Genomic DNA, 19339 nt, shown 5'->3' on the forward strand with positions numbered 1-19339 from the left:
GCTGGTGTTATTTGCGTCATCAAAAACAAAAAAGTCTCAGATCTGGAAGCCGTGGCTTGATAGCCGGTTTTCCTTTATCCCTTCGTGAAGAGGATTGTGCTGTGGTGATCCGGGATCTGATATCTCGGCCTGTGACAAATTCTTGCTTTGTGCCTGGCTGTTTAGTTTATACGGAGCTTTGACTTTCAGGAACCGGTATTTTGGTAGATTAGCTAATGTTTAGACCTTCGATCTAAATAATCTACAGTTGCATACCTATGTATACCTACCCCCTTCCCCCCCCCTTGCGTTGGATTGTCTGTTTTCTTATTGTATTATTATTCTACTCTGCTCTGTTTGCAGAATTGTTGTGTTTATCTGTTTAATCTGAAAAAAAATATTTTTTTTTTAATAAATATGATTCAGCAGATTACACAGTCTGAGAATACAACATCTACACATTCTATCTCCTGATAGGTTTCCCATATTATGTCCTGTAATTGTATTATTCCATGGGAGTCCTTATGATGTTACATCTTCATCTTCTTCCCATTCAGGTCTCTACAATATTGGATCCTCTCAGTGGAGATCTTCTATATAGGAGGATTTCTCTGATTGACCCATCAAGGATGGAGAGAGACAGAGACAAGATGGAGAGGATATTACCCCTCACCCTAGAGATCATCTTCCGGCTTACTGGAGAGGTGAGAGATTCTGATGACGTCACATTACATCATTCTTATCTATGGGAATAACAGATGGACGGAACTGGAGAGGTGAGGACTCTGGAAATGTCTGTAGTGAGATTTATTAATGTGTCTCTCCATAACCAGGATTACACAGTAGTGAAGAAGACCTCTAGTGAGCGCTGTCAGGACCCTGTTACTGAGGGATGGGGAAGACTCCAGAGCCCAATCACAGGGCCTTCACCTCACCCCATGCTACATGAGGATGTCAATGACCAGAAGATCCAAGAACTCACCTACAAGATGATTGAGCTGCTGACTGGAGAGGTGACACTGCTGGGAATGCTGGGACATTATACAGTAATGCTATGAAGGGATCAGGGGATGACGGTATCATTGTATGGGGTCAGGTTTCTATAAGATGCCAGGATGTCACCGTCTATTTTTCCATGGAGGAGTGGAAGTATTTTAAAGAACACAAGGAGGTTAACCAGCCCCTCACATCACCAGGTAATAGGACTAAATACACATGACCTATAATTATCTATATGTAAAGAATGAATTCAGTCCCTGTATTTGTTTCCTCCAGTTTTATCCAGTAAGAGGACAACACCAGAGAGATGTCCCCAACCTCTTCTTCCACAGGACTGTAAAGAAGAAGATCCCAATGTTCCTCAGGATCATCAGGTAGATGGAGAGAAGGTGTCATGAGATCTGCCCTATGATGTGTAGACGGCTGTGAAGGTCTTGTGCTCAGTCTTGTTTTATCCACCAGTATTATATGTTTTATACTTCTGTAATGAAAATGAGGGAGCCGATTCATTAAGACTCCCATTGTGCTTCCTGGTCTTAATGAAAGCTCTCGGTGGAGTTCAGTGAACCTAATTCACTGAAATAAATGTAACCACTAAAGTGACGGAACATCATAAATTTGATTACTGGGTATAGTGATGCCGTGCCCCGCCCATGCTACGCCTTGGCACAGCTTGTCAGGACTGGAATGTAAACGGCAAATGTCACAATATCCTTCCGCGTTGCGGAAAATTATTGTGACTTATGAAGATGCCTCAACAGCTGCGATCGATGCTAGTACTGATCATAGGCATTTAATCCCTTAAATGCCGCTGTCAATAGTGACAGCAGTATCTGGACCAGGGATGTCAAACTTATATACACAGCCAAAATTAAAATCTTGGACAAAGTAGCGGGCCAACCTTGATATTTATTATTAAAAAAAAAGACCAAAATTGATGTTTTTCTTTAGCAACAAATATAACAATTAACTTTTTAACATGGAAACAAACTTAAGGGAGTTGTCCCATGAACAAATACCCTTTTAATTGATAGATCTTAGAATAAAATATTGGAATAATAGAATACGTTATTTAAGAGCAGTAAAAAGCTCATGGCCCAATGGCCAAATTTATATATGTAATAACAAAGGATAACAAAACTTGAATAATACAGTGTAAGGTGGCAGCTGGCCAGGTGGTGGATGGGAGGTGTGTGTCCCTGAGGTGCCAAGCCTCGGTGTTGTAGGACTCGGAGAAGCAGGCTCAAGCTCATAGTGTTGAGAGGTGTTTTTATTAGCCTGGATTGTGGGTCCAGGTCTTAGGAGCAGCTGAAAGAGCTGGGTGGGATCGGCTGCTCACTTTCCTCCAGACTGGATCTTTGGTTCTCTGATTTAAGGCATCTGGAGCTGTCTCACTTGGTCTGCTTGTTTTGCAAGGTGAGGAAGCTTTGCATGTGCTGTTCAGACTCTGCTGGAGTCTGAGAGGAAAACACTCACATTTAAACAGCTGAACCCATGTGTTATATGGACTTGTTATTTTCCGTTTTGTTCTGTTGTACCTTTGTTTACCTGGAAGAGGCTGATTTAGTTTGTAACTCTGACCATAAACTACAGCTCATCCAGCATCGGGGGTAACCACTATGAGACCACCTTGTCTGTCTAAAGTTATTACACCCCCAATGTACATTTCTCACCTATGAATGCTCTGTTCTACAGCCAAACTGCTTCAGAGACAAAAACAGTTGAACGTAACTAATGTTGTAATGCTGAAAATGAATGAGGCTTAAATTTGCTTATAAGCTCTAATTTTCAAGATCCAGAGAAGGTTGTAATTACTTTTGACACCTGTGATGCTGCGATCACTAGCGCGTTGGGGAATACTCGCTTGGCAGCGATATAACACACAGCAAGACCTTTTTTTCTTTCAAAGTTCAACTGGATTTATTACTCCATAAACCCCAGCGGCACACACACAAAGTAACAGCCTTCAGAACCAGCAACATAAAGTAACAGTGTTCATAACATGGCTCTGCTCCATCAGGACTGTGACCATACACAAATGGTAGAGTCCAATATTCTGGCTCGCTCTTGAGCCAAACACACACAGTCTGGATTACCTGCTTGACAGCGTTGCAGGTTTTCACCGGCTGACATCACACAGGTCCTGTCCTCCGGAAAAGCTGCCTTACGGGGATCACCAACTTGCCTGGCAGGCACACATCAGTTAGTTCCAGACCCACTGAAGGACGGTAACTTCCCCCAACCCAGATAGCCGTCACAGTCTCTGCAGACACGGCCTCTCTGTGTGCTGTTCAGGATGTCCGTCCCCACTTGGAACCCTCCAAAACACAGGCCACCAGGTCCAAAGCCTCACCATGTGCTCTCCTCCAGGAAGTTAGCACCTTCAACACGTAGGCCTTCCAGGACCTTACACACAGTCCAATCAGACCTCAGTCACATTATAAAGCCGTAACCACTCCCATAGGTGGGAGGTTTGTGTGATTAGTCAGACCCGCCCAGCTCTCCGACTAACCCTGTAAGCCTCCCTTATTATAAACTACACAAAACACTTGTGGGACTACAGGTCCCAGAGCAACATTACTTCAGGCTTACAGCGCAGAGTATCTCCTGTTGTGAATTCTGTTGTCGGGCTCTCTCCTGTGGTCATGAATGGTACTTCGGCTGGTTCTGTCCATGGACTTCCTCTGGTGGGTGTTTCTGAGTTTCCTTCCACAGGTGACGAGGTTAATTCGTTAGCTGGCTGCTCTATTTAACTCCACTTAGATCTTTGCTCCATGCCACCTGTCAATGTTCCAGTATTGGTCTAGTTCACTCCTGGATCGTTCTTGTGACCTGTCTTCCCAGCAGAAGCTAAGTTCCTGCTTGTATTTCTTTGGTTTGCTATTTTTCTGTCCAGCTTGCTATTTTTATTGTTGTCTTGCTTGCTGGAAGCTCTGGGACGCAGAGGGAGCGCCTCCGCACCGTGAGTCGGTGCGGAGGGTCTTTTTGCGCCCTCTGCGTTGTCTTTTTGTAGGTTTTTGTGCTGACCGCAAAGCAACCTTTCCTATCCTCGGTCTGTTCAGTAAGTCGGGCCTCACTTTGCTAAATCTATTTCATCTCTGTGTTTGTATTTTCATCTTTACTCACAGTCATTATATGTGGGGGGCTGCCTTTTCCTTTGGGGAATTTCTCTGAGGCAAGGTAGGCTTTATTTTTCTATCTTCAGGGCTATCTAGTTCCTTAGGCTGTGCCGAGTTGCATAGGGAGCGTTAGGAGCAATCCACGGCTATTTCTAGTGTGTTTGATAGGATTAGGGATTGCGGTCAGCAGAGTTCCCACGTCCCAGAGCTCGTCCTTTATTATCAGTAACTATCAAGTCATTCTGTGTGCTCTTAACCACCAGGTCCATTATTGTCCTCACCACCTGGTCATAAAAGTACAGGTGGCCCAAAGTACTAATGCATCTCAATAGAGGGATAAGAGAAGTTCTGAGACCATTTTTTTTTCTTTGCAGTGTGTTTTGTCTCTCTTTTCCCCTTTACCTCTGGGTGGTTCAGGACACAGGTGTAAACATGGACATTCAAGGTCTGTCCTCTTGGATGGATAATCTCACTACAAGGGTACAAAACATTCAAGATTTTGTGGTTCAGAATCCGATGTCAGAGCCTAGGATTCCAATTCCTGATTTGTTTTTTGGTGATAGATCTAAGTTCTTGAATTTCAAAAATAATTGTAAATTGTTTCTTGCCTTGAAACCTCGCTCCTCAGGTGACCCTGTTCAACAAGTAAAGATCATTATTTCTTTGTTACGTGGTGACCCTCAAGACTGGGCATTTTCCCTTGCGCCAGGAGATCCGGCATTGCGTGATGTTGATGCGTTTTTCCTGGCGCTTGGATTGCTTTATGACGAACCTAATTCAGTGGATCAGGCAGAGAAAATCTTGCAGGCTCTGTGTCAGGGTCAGGATGAAGCGGAGATATATTGTCAGAAGTTTAGAAAGTGGTCTGTGCTCACTCAGTGGAATGAATGTGCCCTGGCAGCAATCTTCAGAAAGGGTCTCTCTGAAGCCCTTAAGGATGTCATGTTGGGATTTCCCATGCCTGCTGGTCTGAATGAGTCTATGTCTTTGGCCATTCAGATCGATCGACGCTTGCGTGAGCGTAAAGCTGTGCACCATTTGGCGGTACTATCTGAGCATGGGCCTGAGCCTATGCAATGTGATAGGTCTTTGACCAGAGCTGAACGGCAAGAACACAGACGTCGGAATGGGCTATGTTTTTACTGTGGTGATTCCACTCATGCTATCTCCGATTGTCCTAAGCGCACTAAGCGGTTCGCTAGGTCTGCCACCATTGGTACGGTACAGTCTAAATTTCTATTGTCCGTTACTCTGATTTGCTCTTTGTCATCCTATTCTGTTATGGCATTTGTGGATTCAGGCGCTGCCCTGAATTTGATGGACTTGGAGTATGCTAGGCGCTGTGGTTTTTTCTTGGAGCCCTTGCAGTATCCTATTCCATTGAGAGGAATTGATGCTACGCCTTTGGCCAAGAATAAGCCTCAGTACTGGACCCAATTGACCATGTGCATGGCTCCTGAACATCAGGAGGATATCCGCTTTCTGGTGTTGCATAATCTGCATGATGTGGTCGTTTTGGGGTTGCCATGGCTACTGTTGTGAATTCTGTGGTCAAGCTCCCTCCTGTGGTCATGAGTGGTACTGCAGCTGGTTCTGTCTGTGAGCTTCCTTTGGTGGATGTGAGTGGGGCTGCGGCTTCTGAGTTTCCTTCCTTAGGTGACGAGGTTAAGTCGTTAGGTGCTGCTCTATTTAACTCCACCTAGTTCTTTGTTCCTTGCCTCCAGTCAATGTTCCAGTATTGGTCTTGCTCTCTCCTGGATCGTTCTTGTGGCCTGTCTTCACTGCATAAGCTAAGTTCTGCTTGTGTTACTTTTGTTTGCTATTTTTTCTGTCCAGCTTGCTATATTGGTTTTTCTTGCTTGCTGGAAGCTCTGGGACGCAGAGGGAGCACCTCTGTACCGTTAGTCGGTGCGGAGAGTCTTTTTGCGCCCTCTGCGTGGTTGTTTGTAGGTTTTTGTGCTGACCGCAAAGCTATCTTTCCTATCCTCGGTCTATTCAGTAAGTCGGGCCTCACTTTGCTAAAATCTATTTCATCTCTGTGTTTGTATTTTCATCTTTACTCACAGTCATTATATGTGGAGGGCTGCCTTTTCCTTTGGGGAATTTCTCTGAGGCAAGGTAGGCTTATTTTTCTATCTTCAGGGCTAGCTAGTTTCTCAGGCTGTGCCCGAGGCGCCTAGGTCTGGTCAGGAGCGCTCCACGGCTACCTCTAGTGTGGTGTGATAGGATTAGGGATTGCGGTCAGCAGAGTTCCCACGTCTCAGAGCTCGTCCTATGTCATTAGTAACTATCAGGTCAATTGTGTGCTCTTAACCACCAGGTCTGTTGTGGTTCTGAATCACCAGTTCATAACAGTACTGGAGGCCCAAAGTACTAATGCTTCTCAATAGAGGGAAAAGAGAAGTTCTGAGACCATTTTTTTTTCTTTGCACTGTGTTTTGTTTTTCTTTTCCCCTAGACATTTGGGTGGTTCAGGACACAGGTGTAGTGATGGACATTAAAGGTCTGTCTTCTTGTATGGATCATCTCACTGCAAGAGTACAAAATGTTCAAGACTTTGTGGTTCAGAATTCTATGTTAGAACCAAGAATTCCTATCCCTGATTTGTTTTCTGGAGATAAAGCTAAGTTTCTGAGTTTTAAAAATAATTGTAAACTGTTTCTGGCTTTGAAACCCCGCTCCTCTGGTGACCCAGTTCAACAAGTTAAGATCATTATTTCTTTATTACGTGGCGACCCTCAAGATTGGGCATTTTCCCTTGCGCCAGGAGATCCTGCATTATGTAATATTGATGCGTTTTTTCTGGCGCTCGGATTGCTTTATGATGAACCTAATTCAGTGGATCAGGCAGAGAAAAATTTACTGGCTCTGTGTCAGGGTCAGGATGAGGTAGAGATATATTGTCAGAAGTTTAGGAAGTGGTCTGTGCTCACGCAATGGAATGAATGTGCGCTGGCAGCAATTTTCAGAAAGGGTCTCTCTGAAGCCCTTAAGGATGTCATGGTGGGATTTCCTATGCCTGCTGGTCTGAATGAGTCTATGTCTTTGGCCATTCAGATCGATCGACGCTTGCGTGAGCGTAAAACTGTGCACCATTTGGCGGTATTATCTGAGCAAAAACCTGAGCCTATGCAATGTGATAGGACTTTGACCAGAGCTGAACGGCAAGAACACAGACGTCGGAATGGGCTGTGTTTTTACTGTGGTGATTCCACTCATGCTATCTCCGATTGTCCTAAGCGCACTAAGCGGTTCGCTGGGTCTGCCACCATTGGTACGGTACAGTCGAAATTTCTTTTGTCCGTTACTTTGATCTGCTCTTTGTCATCCTATTCTGTCATGGCATTTGTGGATTCAGGCGCTGCCCTGAATTTGATGGACTTGGAGTTTGCTAGGCGCTGTGGGTTTTTCTTGGAGCCCTTGCAGTATCCTATTCCATTGAGAGGAATTGATGCTACGCCTTTGGCAAAGAATAAGCCTCAGTACTGGACCCAACTGACCATGTGCATGGCTCCTGCGCATCAGGAGGATATTCGCTTTTTGGTGTTGCATAATCTGCATGATGTGGTCGTGTTGGGGTTGCCATGGCTACAAGTCCATAACCCAGTATTGGATTGGAAATCTATGTCTGTGTCCAGCTGGGGTTGTCAGGGGGTACATGGTGATGTTCCATTTCTGTCTATTTCATCATCCACCCCTTCTGAGGTCCCAGAGTTCTTGTCGGATTACCGGGATGTATTTGATGAGCCCAAGTCCAGTGCCCTACCTCCGCATAGGGATTGTGATTGTGCTATCGATTTGATTCCTGGTAGTAAGTTTCCTAAAGGTCGACTGTTTAATTTATCTGTGCCTGAGCACCCCGCTATGCGGAGTTACGTAAAGGAATCCTTGGAGAAGGGTCATATTCGCCCGTCGCCGTCGCCATTGGGAGCAGGGTTCTTTTTTGTGGCCAAGAAGGATGGTTCGCTGAGACCTTGTATTGATTACCGCCTTCTAAATAAAATCACAGTCAAGTTTCAGTACCCCTTGCCGCTGCTGTCTGATTTGTTTGCTCGGATTAAGGGGGCTTGTTGGTTCACCAAGATAGATCTTCGTGGTGCGTATAATCTTGTGCGTATTAAACAGGGCGATGAATGGAAAACGGCATTTAATACGCCCGAGGGCCATTTTGAGTACCTGGTTATGCCATTCGGGCTTTCTAATGCTCCATCAGTATTTCAGTCCTTTATGCATGACATCTTCCGAGAGTACCTGGATAAATTCCTGATTGTATACTTGGATGATATTTTGGTCTTCTCGGATGATTGGGAGTCTCACGTGAAGCAGGTTAGAATGGTGTTCCAGGTCATGCGTGCGAATTCTTTGTTTGTTAAGGGGTCAAAGTGTCTCTTTGGTGTTCAGAAGGTTTCATTTTTGGGTTTCATTTTTTCCCCTTCTACTATTGAGATGGACCCTGTTAAAGTTCAGGCCATTTATGATTGGACTCAGCCGACATCTCTGAAGAGTCTTCAAAAGTTCCTGGGCTTTGCTAATTTTTATTGTCGCTTCATCAATAATTTTTCTAGTATTGCTAAACCGTTGACTGATTTAACCAAGAAGGGTGCTAATGTGGTCAATTGGTCTTCTGCTGCTGTGGAAGCTTTTCAGGAGTTGAAGCGTCGTTTTTCTTCTGCCCCTGTGTTGTGCCAACCAGATGTTTCGCTCCTGTTCCAGGTCGAGGTTGATGCTTCTGAGATTGGAGCAGGGGCTGTTTTGTCGCAAAGAAGTTCTGATGGCTCGGTGATGAAACCATGTGCCTTCTTTTCCAGGAAGTTTTCGCCTGCTGAGCGTAATTATGATGTTGGCAATCGAGAGTTGCTGGCCATGAAGTGGGCATTCGAGGAGTGGCGTCATTGGCTTGAAGGAGCCAAGCATCGCGTGGTGGTCTTGACTGATCACAAGAACGTGACGTATCTCGAGTCTGCCAAACGGTTGAATCCTAGACAGGCTCGTTGGTCGCTCTTTTTCTCCCGTTTTGACTTTGTGGTTTCGTACCTTCCGAGCTCTAAAAATGTGAAGGCGGATGCCCTGTCTAGGAGTTTTGTGCCCGACTCTCCGGGTTTGCCTGAGCCGGCGGGTATTCTCAAAGAGGGGGTAATTGTGTCTGCCATCTCCCCTGATTTGCGGCGGGTGCTGCAAAAATTTCAGGCTAATAGACCTGACCGTTGCCCAGCGGGGAAACTGTTTGTCCCTGATAAATGGACGAGTAGAGTTATCTCTGAGGTTCATTGTTCGGTGTTGGCTGGTCATCCTGGAATCTTTGGTACCAGAGATTTGGTGGCTAGATCCTTTTGGTGGCCGTCTCTGTCGCGGAATGTGCGTTCGTTTGTGCAGTCCTGTGGGATTTGTGCTCGGGCTAAGCCCTGCTGTTCTCGTGCCAGTGGGTTGCTTTTGCCCTTGCCGATCCCGAAGAGGCCCTGGACACATATCTCTATGGATTTTATTTCGGATCTCCCCGTGTCTCAAAAGATGTCGGTCATTTGGGTGGTTTGTGATCGCTTCTCTAAGATGGTCCATTTGGTACCCTTGTCTAAATTGCCTTCCTCCTCTGATTTGGTGCCATTGTTTTTCCAGCATGTGGTTCGTTTACATGGCATTCCGAAGAACATCATTTCTGACAGAGGTTCCCAGTTTGTTTCGAGGTTTTGGCGAGCCTTTTGTGCTAGGATGGGCATTGATTTGTCTTTTTCCTCGGCTTTCCATCCTCAGACAAATGGCCAAACTGAACGAACCAATCAGACCTTGGAAACATATCTGAGATGTTTTGTTTCTGCTGATCAGGATGATTGGGTGTCCTTTTTGCCTTTGGCTGAGTTCTCCGTTAATAATCGGGCCAGATCGGCTACTTTGGTTTCGCCGTTTTTCTGCAATTCTGGTTTCCATCCTCGTTTCTCTTCAGGGCAGGTTGAGTCTTCTGACTGTCCTGGTGTGGATACTGTGGTGGATAGGTTGCAGCAGATTTGGACTCATGTAGTGGACAATTTGACATTGTCCCAGGAGAAGGCTCAACGTTTCGCTAACCGCCGGCGCTGTGTGGGTCCCCGACTTCGTGTTGGGGATTTGGTTTGGTTGTCTCGTTATGTTCCTATGAAGGTTTCCTCTCCTAAGTTTAAGCCTCATTTCATTGGTTCGTATAAGATTTCTGAGGTTATCAATCCTGTGTCATTTCGTTTGGCCCTTCCTGCTTCTTTTGCCATCCATAATGTGTTCCATAGGTCGTTATTGCGGAGATACGTGGCGCCTGTGGTTCCATCCGTTGATCCTCCTGCCCCGGTGTTGGTTGAGGGGGCGTTGGAGTATGTGGTGGAGAAGATTTTGGATTCTCGTGTTTCGAGACGGAAACTCCAGCACCTGGTCAAGTGGAAGGGTTATGGTCAGGAAGATAATTCCTGGGTTTTTGCCTCTGATGTTCATGCTGCCGATCTGGTTCGTGCCTTTCATTTGGCTCATCCTGGTCGGCCTGGGGGCTCTGGTGAGGGTTCGGTGACCTCTCCTCAAGGGGGGGATACTGTTGTGAATTCTTTTGTCGGGCTCCCTCCTGTGGTCATGAATGGTACTTCGGCTGGTTCTGTCCATGGACTTCCTCTGGTGGGTGTTTCTGAGTTTCCTTCCACAGGCGACGAGGTTAATTCGTTAGCTGGCTGCTCTATTTAACTCCACTTAGATCTTTGCTCCATGCCACCTGTCAATGTTCCAGTATTGGTCTAGTTCACTCCTGGATCGTTCTTGTGACCTGTCTTCCCAGCAGAAGCTAAGTTCCTGCTTGTATTTCTTTGGTTTGCTATTTTTCTGTCCAGCTTGCTATTTTTATTGTTGTCTTGCTTGCTGGAAGCTCTGGGACGCAGAGGGAGCGCCTCCGCACCGTGAGTCGGTGCGGAGGGTCTTTTTGCGCCCTCTGCGTGGTCTTTTTGTAGGTTTTTGTGCTGACCGCAAAGCAACCTTTCCTATCCTCGGTCTGTTCAGTAAGTCGGGCCTCACTTTGCTAAATCTATTTCATCTCTGTGTTTGTATTTTCATCTTTACTCACAGTCATTATATGTGGGGGGCTGCCTTTTCCTTTGGGGAATGTCTCTGAGGCAAGGTAGGCTTTATTTTTCTATCTTCAGGGCTAGCTAGTTCCTTAGGCTGTGCCGAGTTGCATAGGGAGCGTTAGGAGCAATCCACGGCTATTTCTAGTGTGTTTGATAGGATTAGGGATTGCGGTCAGCAGAGTTCCCACGTCCCAGAGCTCGTCCTTTATTATCAGTAACTATCAGGTCATTCCATGTGCTCTTAACCACCAGGTCCATTATTGTCCTGACCACCAGGTCATAACAATCTCCTCTGCGACACATACCGGCCATTTACAATAATGCCGGACGTTGCTTCACCATCACAGTTATGCCTGTGACTGCCATTCATTCCCATGGCCTCAATACGCCTCCTTGTGTATTCTGAGAAGAGCATGCAGCGCCCCCCAGTTGTAACAGGGATCACTCACCTTTCACGCAGGCTTATAGGAAAACTAGCTATTGAACCCGTTCTACGCCCGGGTGGCGAGCATTTATATTGGTATATGGTCTCCATCCTGTCATGTGCTGCTCCATCCTGCGCCTCCATTCTGTCATGTGCTGCTCCCATCCTGCGCCCCCGTTCTGTCATGTGCTGCTCATATCCTGCGTCCCCATCCTGTCTTGTGCTGCTCCATCCTGCGCCCCCATTCTGACATGTGCTGCTCCATCCTGTGCCCCCATTCTGTCTTATGCTGCTCCATCCTGCGCCCCCATTCTGACATGTGCTGCTCCATCCTGTGCCCCCATCCTGTCATGTGCTGCTCCCATCCTGCGCCCCCGTTTTGTTATGTGCTGCTTCCATCCTGCGCCCCCGTTCTGTCATGTCCTGCTTCCATCCTGCGCCCCCGTTCTGTCATGTGCTGCTGCCATCCTGCACCCCCGTTCTGTCATGTGCTGCTCCCATCCTGCGCCCCCGTTCTGTTATGAGCTGCTCCCATCCTGCGCCACCGTTGTTTAATTTGCTGCTCCCATCCATATGCCCCATACGCTGCTCTATAAGATGCTCCATAGTATATGCCCCGTATCAGGTGGCGTAAGTAACAAATAGCTGTGGCATTAAGTGCCACAACCTTATGCCACAGCAATTTGTTACTTGCGCCACCTGATTCCTTTCCGACGCCATTTTCTTGGTCCTCCTGCTGGCGAAATTGGCGCCTGCGCAGTCCGTGCTTTCCGGCGCCATTTTCTTGAAGACACACTGCAGTGTGTCTTCAAGAAAATGGCACCGGAAAGCGCGGACTGCGCATGCGCCGATTCCGGCAGCAGGACCAAGAAAATGGCGGCGGAAAGGAATCAGGTGGCGTAAATAACAAATTGCTGTGGCATGAAGTGCCACAGCTTCATGCCATAGCAATTTGTCACTTACGCCATTCCTTTCCGCCCATTTTCTTAGTCCTCCTGCTGCCGGAATCGGCGCCTGCGCAGTCCGCGCTTTCCGGCGCCATTTTCATGAAGACACACCTGCAGTGTGTCTTCAAGAAAATGGCGCCGGAAAGCGCAGACTGCGCAGGGGCCGATCCCGGCACCAGGAATCGGCGTCCGCGCTTTCCGGCGCCATTTTCTTGAAGACACACTGCAGTGCGCAGGTGCCGATTCCGGCAGCAGGACAAAGAAAATGGCGGCGGAAAGGACTCAGGTGGCGTAAGTAATAAATTGCTGTGGCACTTCATGCCACAGCTATTTGTTACTTACGCCATTCCTTTCCGCCCATTTCTTCGTCCTCCTGCTGCCGGAATCGGCGCCTGCGCAGTCCGCGCTTTCCGGTGCCATTTTCTTGAAGACACACCTGCAGTGTGTCTTCAAGAAAATGGCGACGGAAAGCGCGGACTGCGCAGGCGCCGATTCCGGCAGCAGGAGGACGAAGAAAATGGGCGGAAAGGAATGGCGTAAGTAACAAATTGCTGTGGCATGAAGTGCCACAGCATAATCAGGGCGAAAATATGTGCACGGTGTCCCCCTGCTCCCGACCCCCTGCTCCCGGCAGTCTGCGCCTTCCGGCGCCATTTTTTTTCCCCTTACACTCTATAATGTAACGCTAGGAGCGTCGCGCCTGCGCAGTCTATAAAGGCTTCGAACAGAGTGACGCTCCCAGCGTTATATTATAGATGGTGTCTTTATTATTTCATCACCATTATTGCATTGTTAATAGCTGGTCTATTACATCATCTATTTAGTGTATTTAGTTTTTTATCATCTTAAGGCGACCAATCAAAAAATGCCAACTCCGCTCTGATAAAGTAATCCTAATTACAGTAGCATCACCTACTGTATATACTCGAGTATAAGCCTAACCGAGTATTAGCCGAGGAACCTAATTTTGCCACAAAATACTGGGTAAGCTTATTGACTAGAGTATAAGCCGGATATGCATTGTCCCCTTATCCTGGTTTGCGTGGTTCCCTTGTCCCTGTCGTGGTATGCATGGCTCCCCGATCCCTGTCGTGGTATGCATGGCTCCCCGATCCCTGTCGTGGTATGCATGGCTCCTCCGTCCCAATTGTATGCATGGCTCCCCTATCCTTGTATGGATGTTTCATATTAAAAAAAAAAACCCCGAACATCCTACTCACCTTCTGATGCCAGCAGCTCTGTTTTCCGGCCGAGCGATCACTTGGCCCCGCTCATTAACCCCTTCACCCCTGAGGGTGGTCTGCACATTAATGACCTGGCCAATTTTTACAATTCCGACCACTGCCCATTTGTGAGGTAATAACTCTGGAACGCTTCAACGCATCTTGTCGATTCTGAGAATATTTGTTCTTTAATGACATATTGTACATCACGTTAGTGGTAAAATTTATTCGATATAACTTGCATTTATTTGTGTAAAAAAACGGAAATTTGGCAAAAAATTGGAAAATGTTGCAATTTTCAAACTTTGAATTTTTATGCCCTTAGAACAGAGAAATATGTCACACAAAATAGTTAATAAATAACATAACCCACATGTCTTCTTTACCTCTGCACAATTTGGGAAACAATTTTTTTTTTGTTAGGAAGTTATAAGGGTTAAAAGTTGACCAGTGATTTCTCATTTTTACAACAATAATTTACAAAACCATTTTTTTTAGGGACCACCTCACATTTGAAGTCAGTTTGAGGGGTCTATATGGCAGAAAATACCCAAAAGTGACACCATTCTAAAAACTGCACCCCTCAATCTAATCATTCAAGAAGTTTATTAACCCTTCAGGTGTTTTACAGGAGCAGAAGCAACGTGGAAGGAAACAATGAACATTTAACTTTTTAGTCAAAAAATGATATTTTAGCAACAATTTTTTTATTTTCTCAAGGTGAAAAGGAGAAAATGGACAGATAAAGATGTTGTGAAAATAAAAAATCATATTTTTTCCACAAACATGATCTTTAGTCCCCAATTTTTTATTTTCCCAAGGGTAACAGGAGAAATTGGACCACAAAAGTTGTCCAATTTGTCCTGAGTACGATGGTACCCAATATGTGAGAGAAAACTACTGTTTGTACACAAGTCGATGCTCGGAAGAGAAGTAGTGACGTTTTGGAATGCAGACTTTGATGGAATGGTCTGCGGGCGTCATGTTCCGTTTGCAGAGCCCCTGATGTGTCTAAACAGTAGAAACATCCCACAATGCCCCTTTTTGGAAACTAGACCCCCAAGGAACTTATCTCGATGTGCCCCCTTTTTGGAACTAATCTACTGTTTCCTGTTATGTAAATTTTAAGTAAATTAGTAGTGCATGGAGGTGTGGTACAGTTTGAAGCAATCTTTCATACAGAGGCCAGGTTTTTCAGGGCAGGTGTCGCCCTGAAAAACCATTGATAAATGGTTTCCTTGCATATTCCCCTTTTGTAACACACTCGGCACCTTTTTTGCAACTTACCTTTTTTTCCAATTTGTGGGACCACCCCTGAGAAATGATGACATGTTACGATACGAGCACCTTCAGTTCCGGAAGAAGTGGGGCCCGCTCCTTCCTAAGTGCCAAATATCAGGGCCTTAACCACTATCTCCTGGAACTGAAGGTATAACGTATCGGTGTGGCCTGCACATCGTGACAGCAGGAAAGCGTTGAGCATTGCCATTTGTACGATGTGCACGGCCAGCTTTTTGTACCACATCTTGGCCTTTCTCAAAGCACTGTACGGTTGGAGAAGTTGATAAGAGATCAATGTAACATAGTAACATAACATAGTAACATAGTAACATAGTTAGTAAGGCCAAAAAAAGACATTTGTCCATCCAGTTCAGCCTATATTCCATCATAATAAATCCCCAGATCTACGTCCTTCTACAGAACCTAATTGTATGATACAATATTGTTCTGCTCCAGGAAGACATGCAGGCCTCTCTTGAACCCCTCGACTGAGTTCGCCATCACCACCTCCTCAGGCAAGCAATTCCAGATTCTCACTGCCCTAACAGTAAAGAATCCTCTTCTATGTTGGTGGAAAAACCTTCTCTCCTCCAGACGCAAAGAATGCCCCCTTGTGCCCATCACCTTCCTTGGTATAAACAGATCCTCAGCGAGATATTTGTATTGTCCCCTTATATACTTATACATGGTTATTAGATCGCCCCTCAGTCGTCTTTTTTCTAGACGAAATAATCCTAATTTCGCTAATCTATCTGGGTATTGTAGTTCTTCCATCCCCTTTATTAATTTTGTTGCCCTCCTTTGTACTCTCTCTAGTTCCATTATATCCTTCCTGAGCACCGGTGCCCAAAACTGGACACAGTACTCCATGTGCGGTCTAACTAGGGATTTGTACAGAGGCAGTATAATGCTCTCATCATGTGTATCCAGACCTCTTTTAATGCACCCCATGATCCTGTTTGCCTTGGCAGCTGCTGCCTGGCACTGGCTGCTCCAGGTAAGTTTATCATTAACTAGGATCCCCAAGTCCTTCTCCCTGTCAGATTTACCCAGTGGTTTCCCATTCAGTGTGTAATGGTGATATTGATTCCTTCTTCCCATGTGTATAACCTTACATTTATCATTGTTAAACCTCATCTGCCACCTTTCAGCCCAAGTTTCCAACTTATCCAGATCCATCTGTAGCAGAATACTATCTTCTCTTGTATTAACTGCTTTACATAGTTTTGTATCATCTGCAAATATCGATATTTTACTGTGTAAACCTTCTACCAGATCATTAATGAATATGTTGAAGAGAACAGGTCCCAATACTGACCCCTGCGGTACCCCACTGGTCACAGCGACCCAGTTAGAGACTATACCATTTATAACCACCCTCTGCTTTCTATCACTAAGCCAGTTACTAACCCATTTACACACATTTTCCCCCAGACAAAGCATTCTCATTTTGTGTACCAACCTCTTGTGCGGCACGGTATCAAACGCTTTGGAAAAATCGAGATATACCACGTCCAATGACTCACCGTGGTCCAGCCTATAGCTTACCTCTTCATAAAAACTGATTAGATTGGGTTGACCCTTATGTTTTTGTTGTACCCCAGTACACAGTCCGGTTTGCTGACCTGTGTTAGAAGTACCTCGTACAGTGCTGAGGGTGCAGCTATCACCATGTATGGTGGTCAAGAAAAAGACATCCCTCTTGACCTTGTACTTGACCATCAGCAGGTGCTTGCTACATTGGGCCTTGCTCTCACCCCTTCTGAGCATCTGCCCAAGTAGCATCTTCTGGAGGCCTCTCTGATTTTTGCAGACAGTACCGCAGGCTGCGGTACCTCGTGCAAAGAGGGATTTGAACAGTGGGATGCTGGAATAAAAGTTATCGGTGTAGAGGTGATAACCTTTATCCTGCAGTGGGTGCACCGAATTCCATACAATTTTCCCTCTCAATCCCAGGACAGGGGGACATTCAGGGGGTTCAATCCTGGTGTCCTATCCTTCATAAACTCTATACCTGTGGGTATACCCTGAGGTACTCTCACACCGCCTATAGAGTTTGATTCCATACCTGGCCCTCTTGCTGGACAGGTACTGACGGAATCTGAGCCTTCACTTAAAATGAACAAAGGGCTTAACCACGCAGATGTCCCTTTGGGGCACGTACACATCAACAAACTTTTTATTGATGTGTTCGGTAACAGGCCGAACTTTGAACAGACTGTCAAAGTCGGGGTCCTCTCATGTGGGACACTGTGCATTATCGGTATATTGCAGGAATTTGTGGATGGCCTCAAAATGCGGAACACTGGAGGGTTGTATAAAACATCAACCCTCCAATATTGCCGAAGTTCTGGCTTGTTCAGGATCCCCATGTTAAGGACCAGGCCCTGCATAATTTCAATTGCATCTACAGGAGACCAGTTAGAAAATGAGGAACCAGGGTTTTATGCCAAAAATTGACAAGCATATAAATTAGTTTAAAAAGAAAAAAAAGAGCATGAACCGCACCTCCAAAAATCATACGTTGATCTAAAGCAGCTAGGCAAAAATTTATATAACTGAACATGAGGTTTTCAGTTTAACATTCTTATCAGACTGTATGAAGCCCACTGCCATGTCACGGCAAACCTCGTAGTGGGTCCTACCGCCTTAACGGAATAGTTTGGCCCACCATGAGGTTAACAAAATCCTAAGAGAAAAAGACTTTGAAAGAGTCTATTTCTGTGAGGCCGGCGGTGTCAAACTTGATTCCTGATTCTGCCACAAAATCAGGAATCAGTGGCTCGTACATTTTGGCCAACACCAAAGAGCTGTCTCGTGCGGTAAGTCTGATTCTGAGAGAGGTCAGGAATCAGCCCAGAACTACACAGGAAGACCTGCTCAATGACCTGAAAAGAGGTGAGACCACAGTCTCAAACATTACTATTCAAAACACACTATGCCGTCATTTATTAAAATGCTGCAGAGCATGCAAGGCCCACCTGCTCATGTCAGCACATGCCCAGACCTGTTTGATGTTTGCCAATGACCATCTGGATGATCCAGAGGAGGAATGGGAGAAGGTCATATGGTCACATGAGACAAAAATAGAAATGGGGGATCATTTTTCTCCCTCATTGGGTTGTCCCAGTATTTAGGGCTTCCTTGTTCTTTGGGTATTTTTCTCTATTCTTGTTATTTAATAAAGTATCTATTTTATGGGGGGTTTTCTTTTGTAAACTGTTCCTTTCCCTTTGGATATACATTATTTGTGAGCTAATTTTGAAGTATACCTACAATAAAAATTACAGCCTCTTCATTCAAGGTTGGAAAACTTACAAATTTTGCCCTGTTGTTTTTATAGCAGAAAATCATCGATGAAACACCAATATTAAAAACTGACACAATGATAAAACTCAGACCGTTTTTTTGCTAGCAATAAAAATTATTATTGTCTGAACGAAGGCTAAAGCATTTTAATTGGCATTAACAAATGCCAATAAATCAGTGTTCCCTTACATGCCTTTGCAGACAGGCTAACAACAACTTAACTGTTCTGTCTCCATACAACATTGTCAAGGATAACAAGCTGCCACCAGCTTGTCAAGGGTAAGCAACTCCGTTGCCTCCAATCATCAGGAAAATTACTCAATTGGCTAGCAAGTGATGGATGAGGCTGTTTTGCTTCCACTACTAGGCTAGTTATTGAGAAAATCAAAGTGAGCGTATAGTATATACATCTCAGATTCAACCGTATAGAATATATATACCCTGGTGCAGTCACTGTCAACTCCACAATAACAAAAAGAACTACTAGCTGCAACCATCAATTCATTTATGGAGGCTGATTCGACATGGTTCAGGTAGCGTATGACTTTCATGATGCGGTTTACAGATCGAGAGGCAGAGTTTTCAATTTTATATAGCTAATCCAGAAAGATAGGCAGTTTTTATAAAAAATATATGTATCAAAATGGAAACAAAACAATACCGTATATACAATTACATGAATTAAAATGTATAACAAAAAAAAAATTGCTAAACATGATGTCACTGAAATGACTCAGAGCTTAGCGGACGGAGGTACTTTTTAGGAAAACGGACAGAACCCGTAGCAAGCTGTACCTTCCAGGACTGACAAATGACCAAACCTATATTCTGCTTTTTATTAGCTCTAGACTACAACCACACAACTTCCCTACCTGTTGATATCACATGGGGGTCGACTGTGGGATGTGCTGAGTCTTCCCGAATTCTATGAGATCCCCAAAATACACTCTCGCCCCTGGTGTGGTGCCAAGGGGCAAACACTGTCGCC

General features: G+C 45.3%; 1 protein-coding gene across 1 annotated transcript in view; it reads left to right on the top strand.

Annotated features, from left to right (window-relative positions):
• Window positions 1–19339, top strand: part of LOC138663859 (zinc finger protein 182-like) — an 89598-nt gene that overhangs the window by 25770 nt on the left and 44489 nt on the right. Inside the window, exons 2-5 of the mRNA XM_069750214.1 lie at window positions 537–683; window positions 813–992; window positions 1076–1175; window positions 1255–1352. Of these exons, the coding sequence (XP_069606315.1) occupies window positions 609–683; window positions 813–992; window positions 1076–1175; window positions 1255–1352 (453 nt within the window). The 5' untranslated portion in view covers window positions 537–608. The remainder of the gene's footprint in view (window positions 1–536; window positions 684–812; window positions 993–1075; window positions 1176–1254; window positions 1353–19339) is intronic.

This window comes from Ranitomeya imitator, chromosome 2 (assembly GCF_032444005.1).
Source record: "Ranitomeya imitator isolate aRanImi1 chromosome 2, aRanImi1.pri, whole genome shotgun sequence".
NCBI classification, from domain to species: Eukaryota; Metazoa; Chordata; class Amphibia; order Anura; family Dendrobatidae; genus Ranitomeya; species Ranitomeya imitator.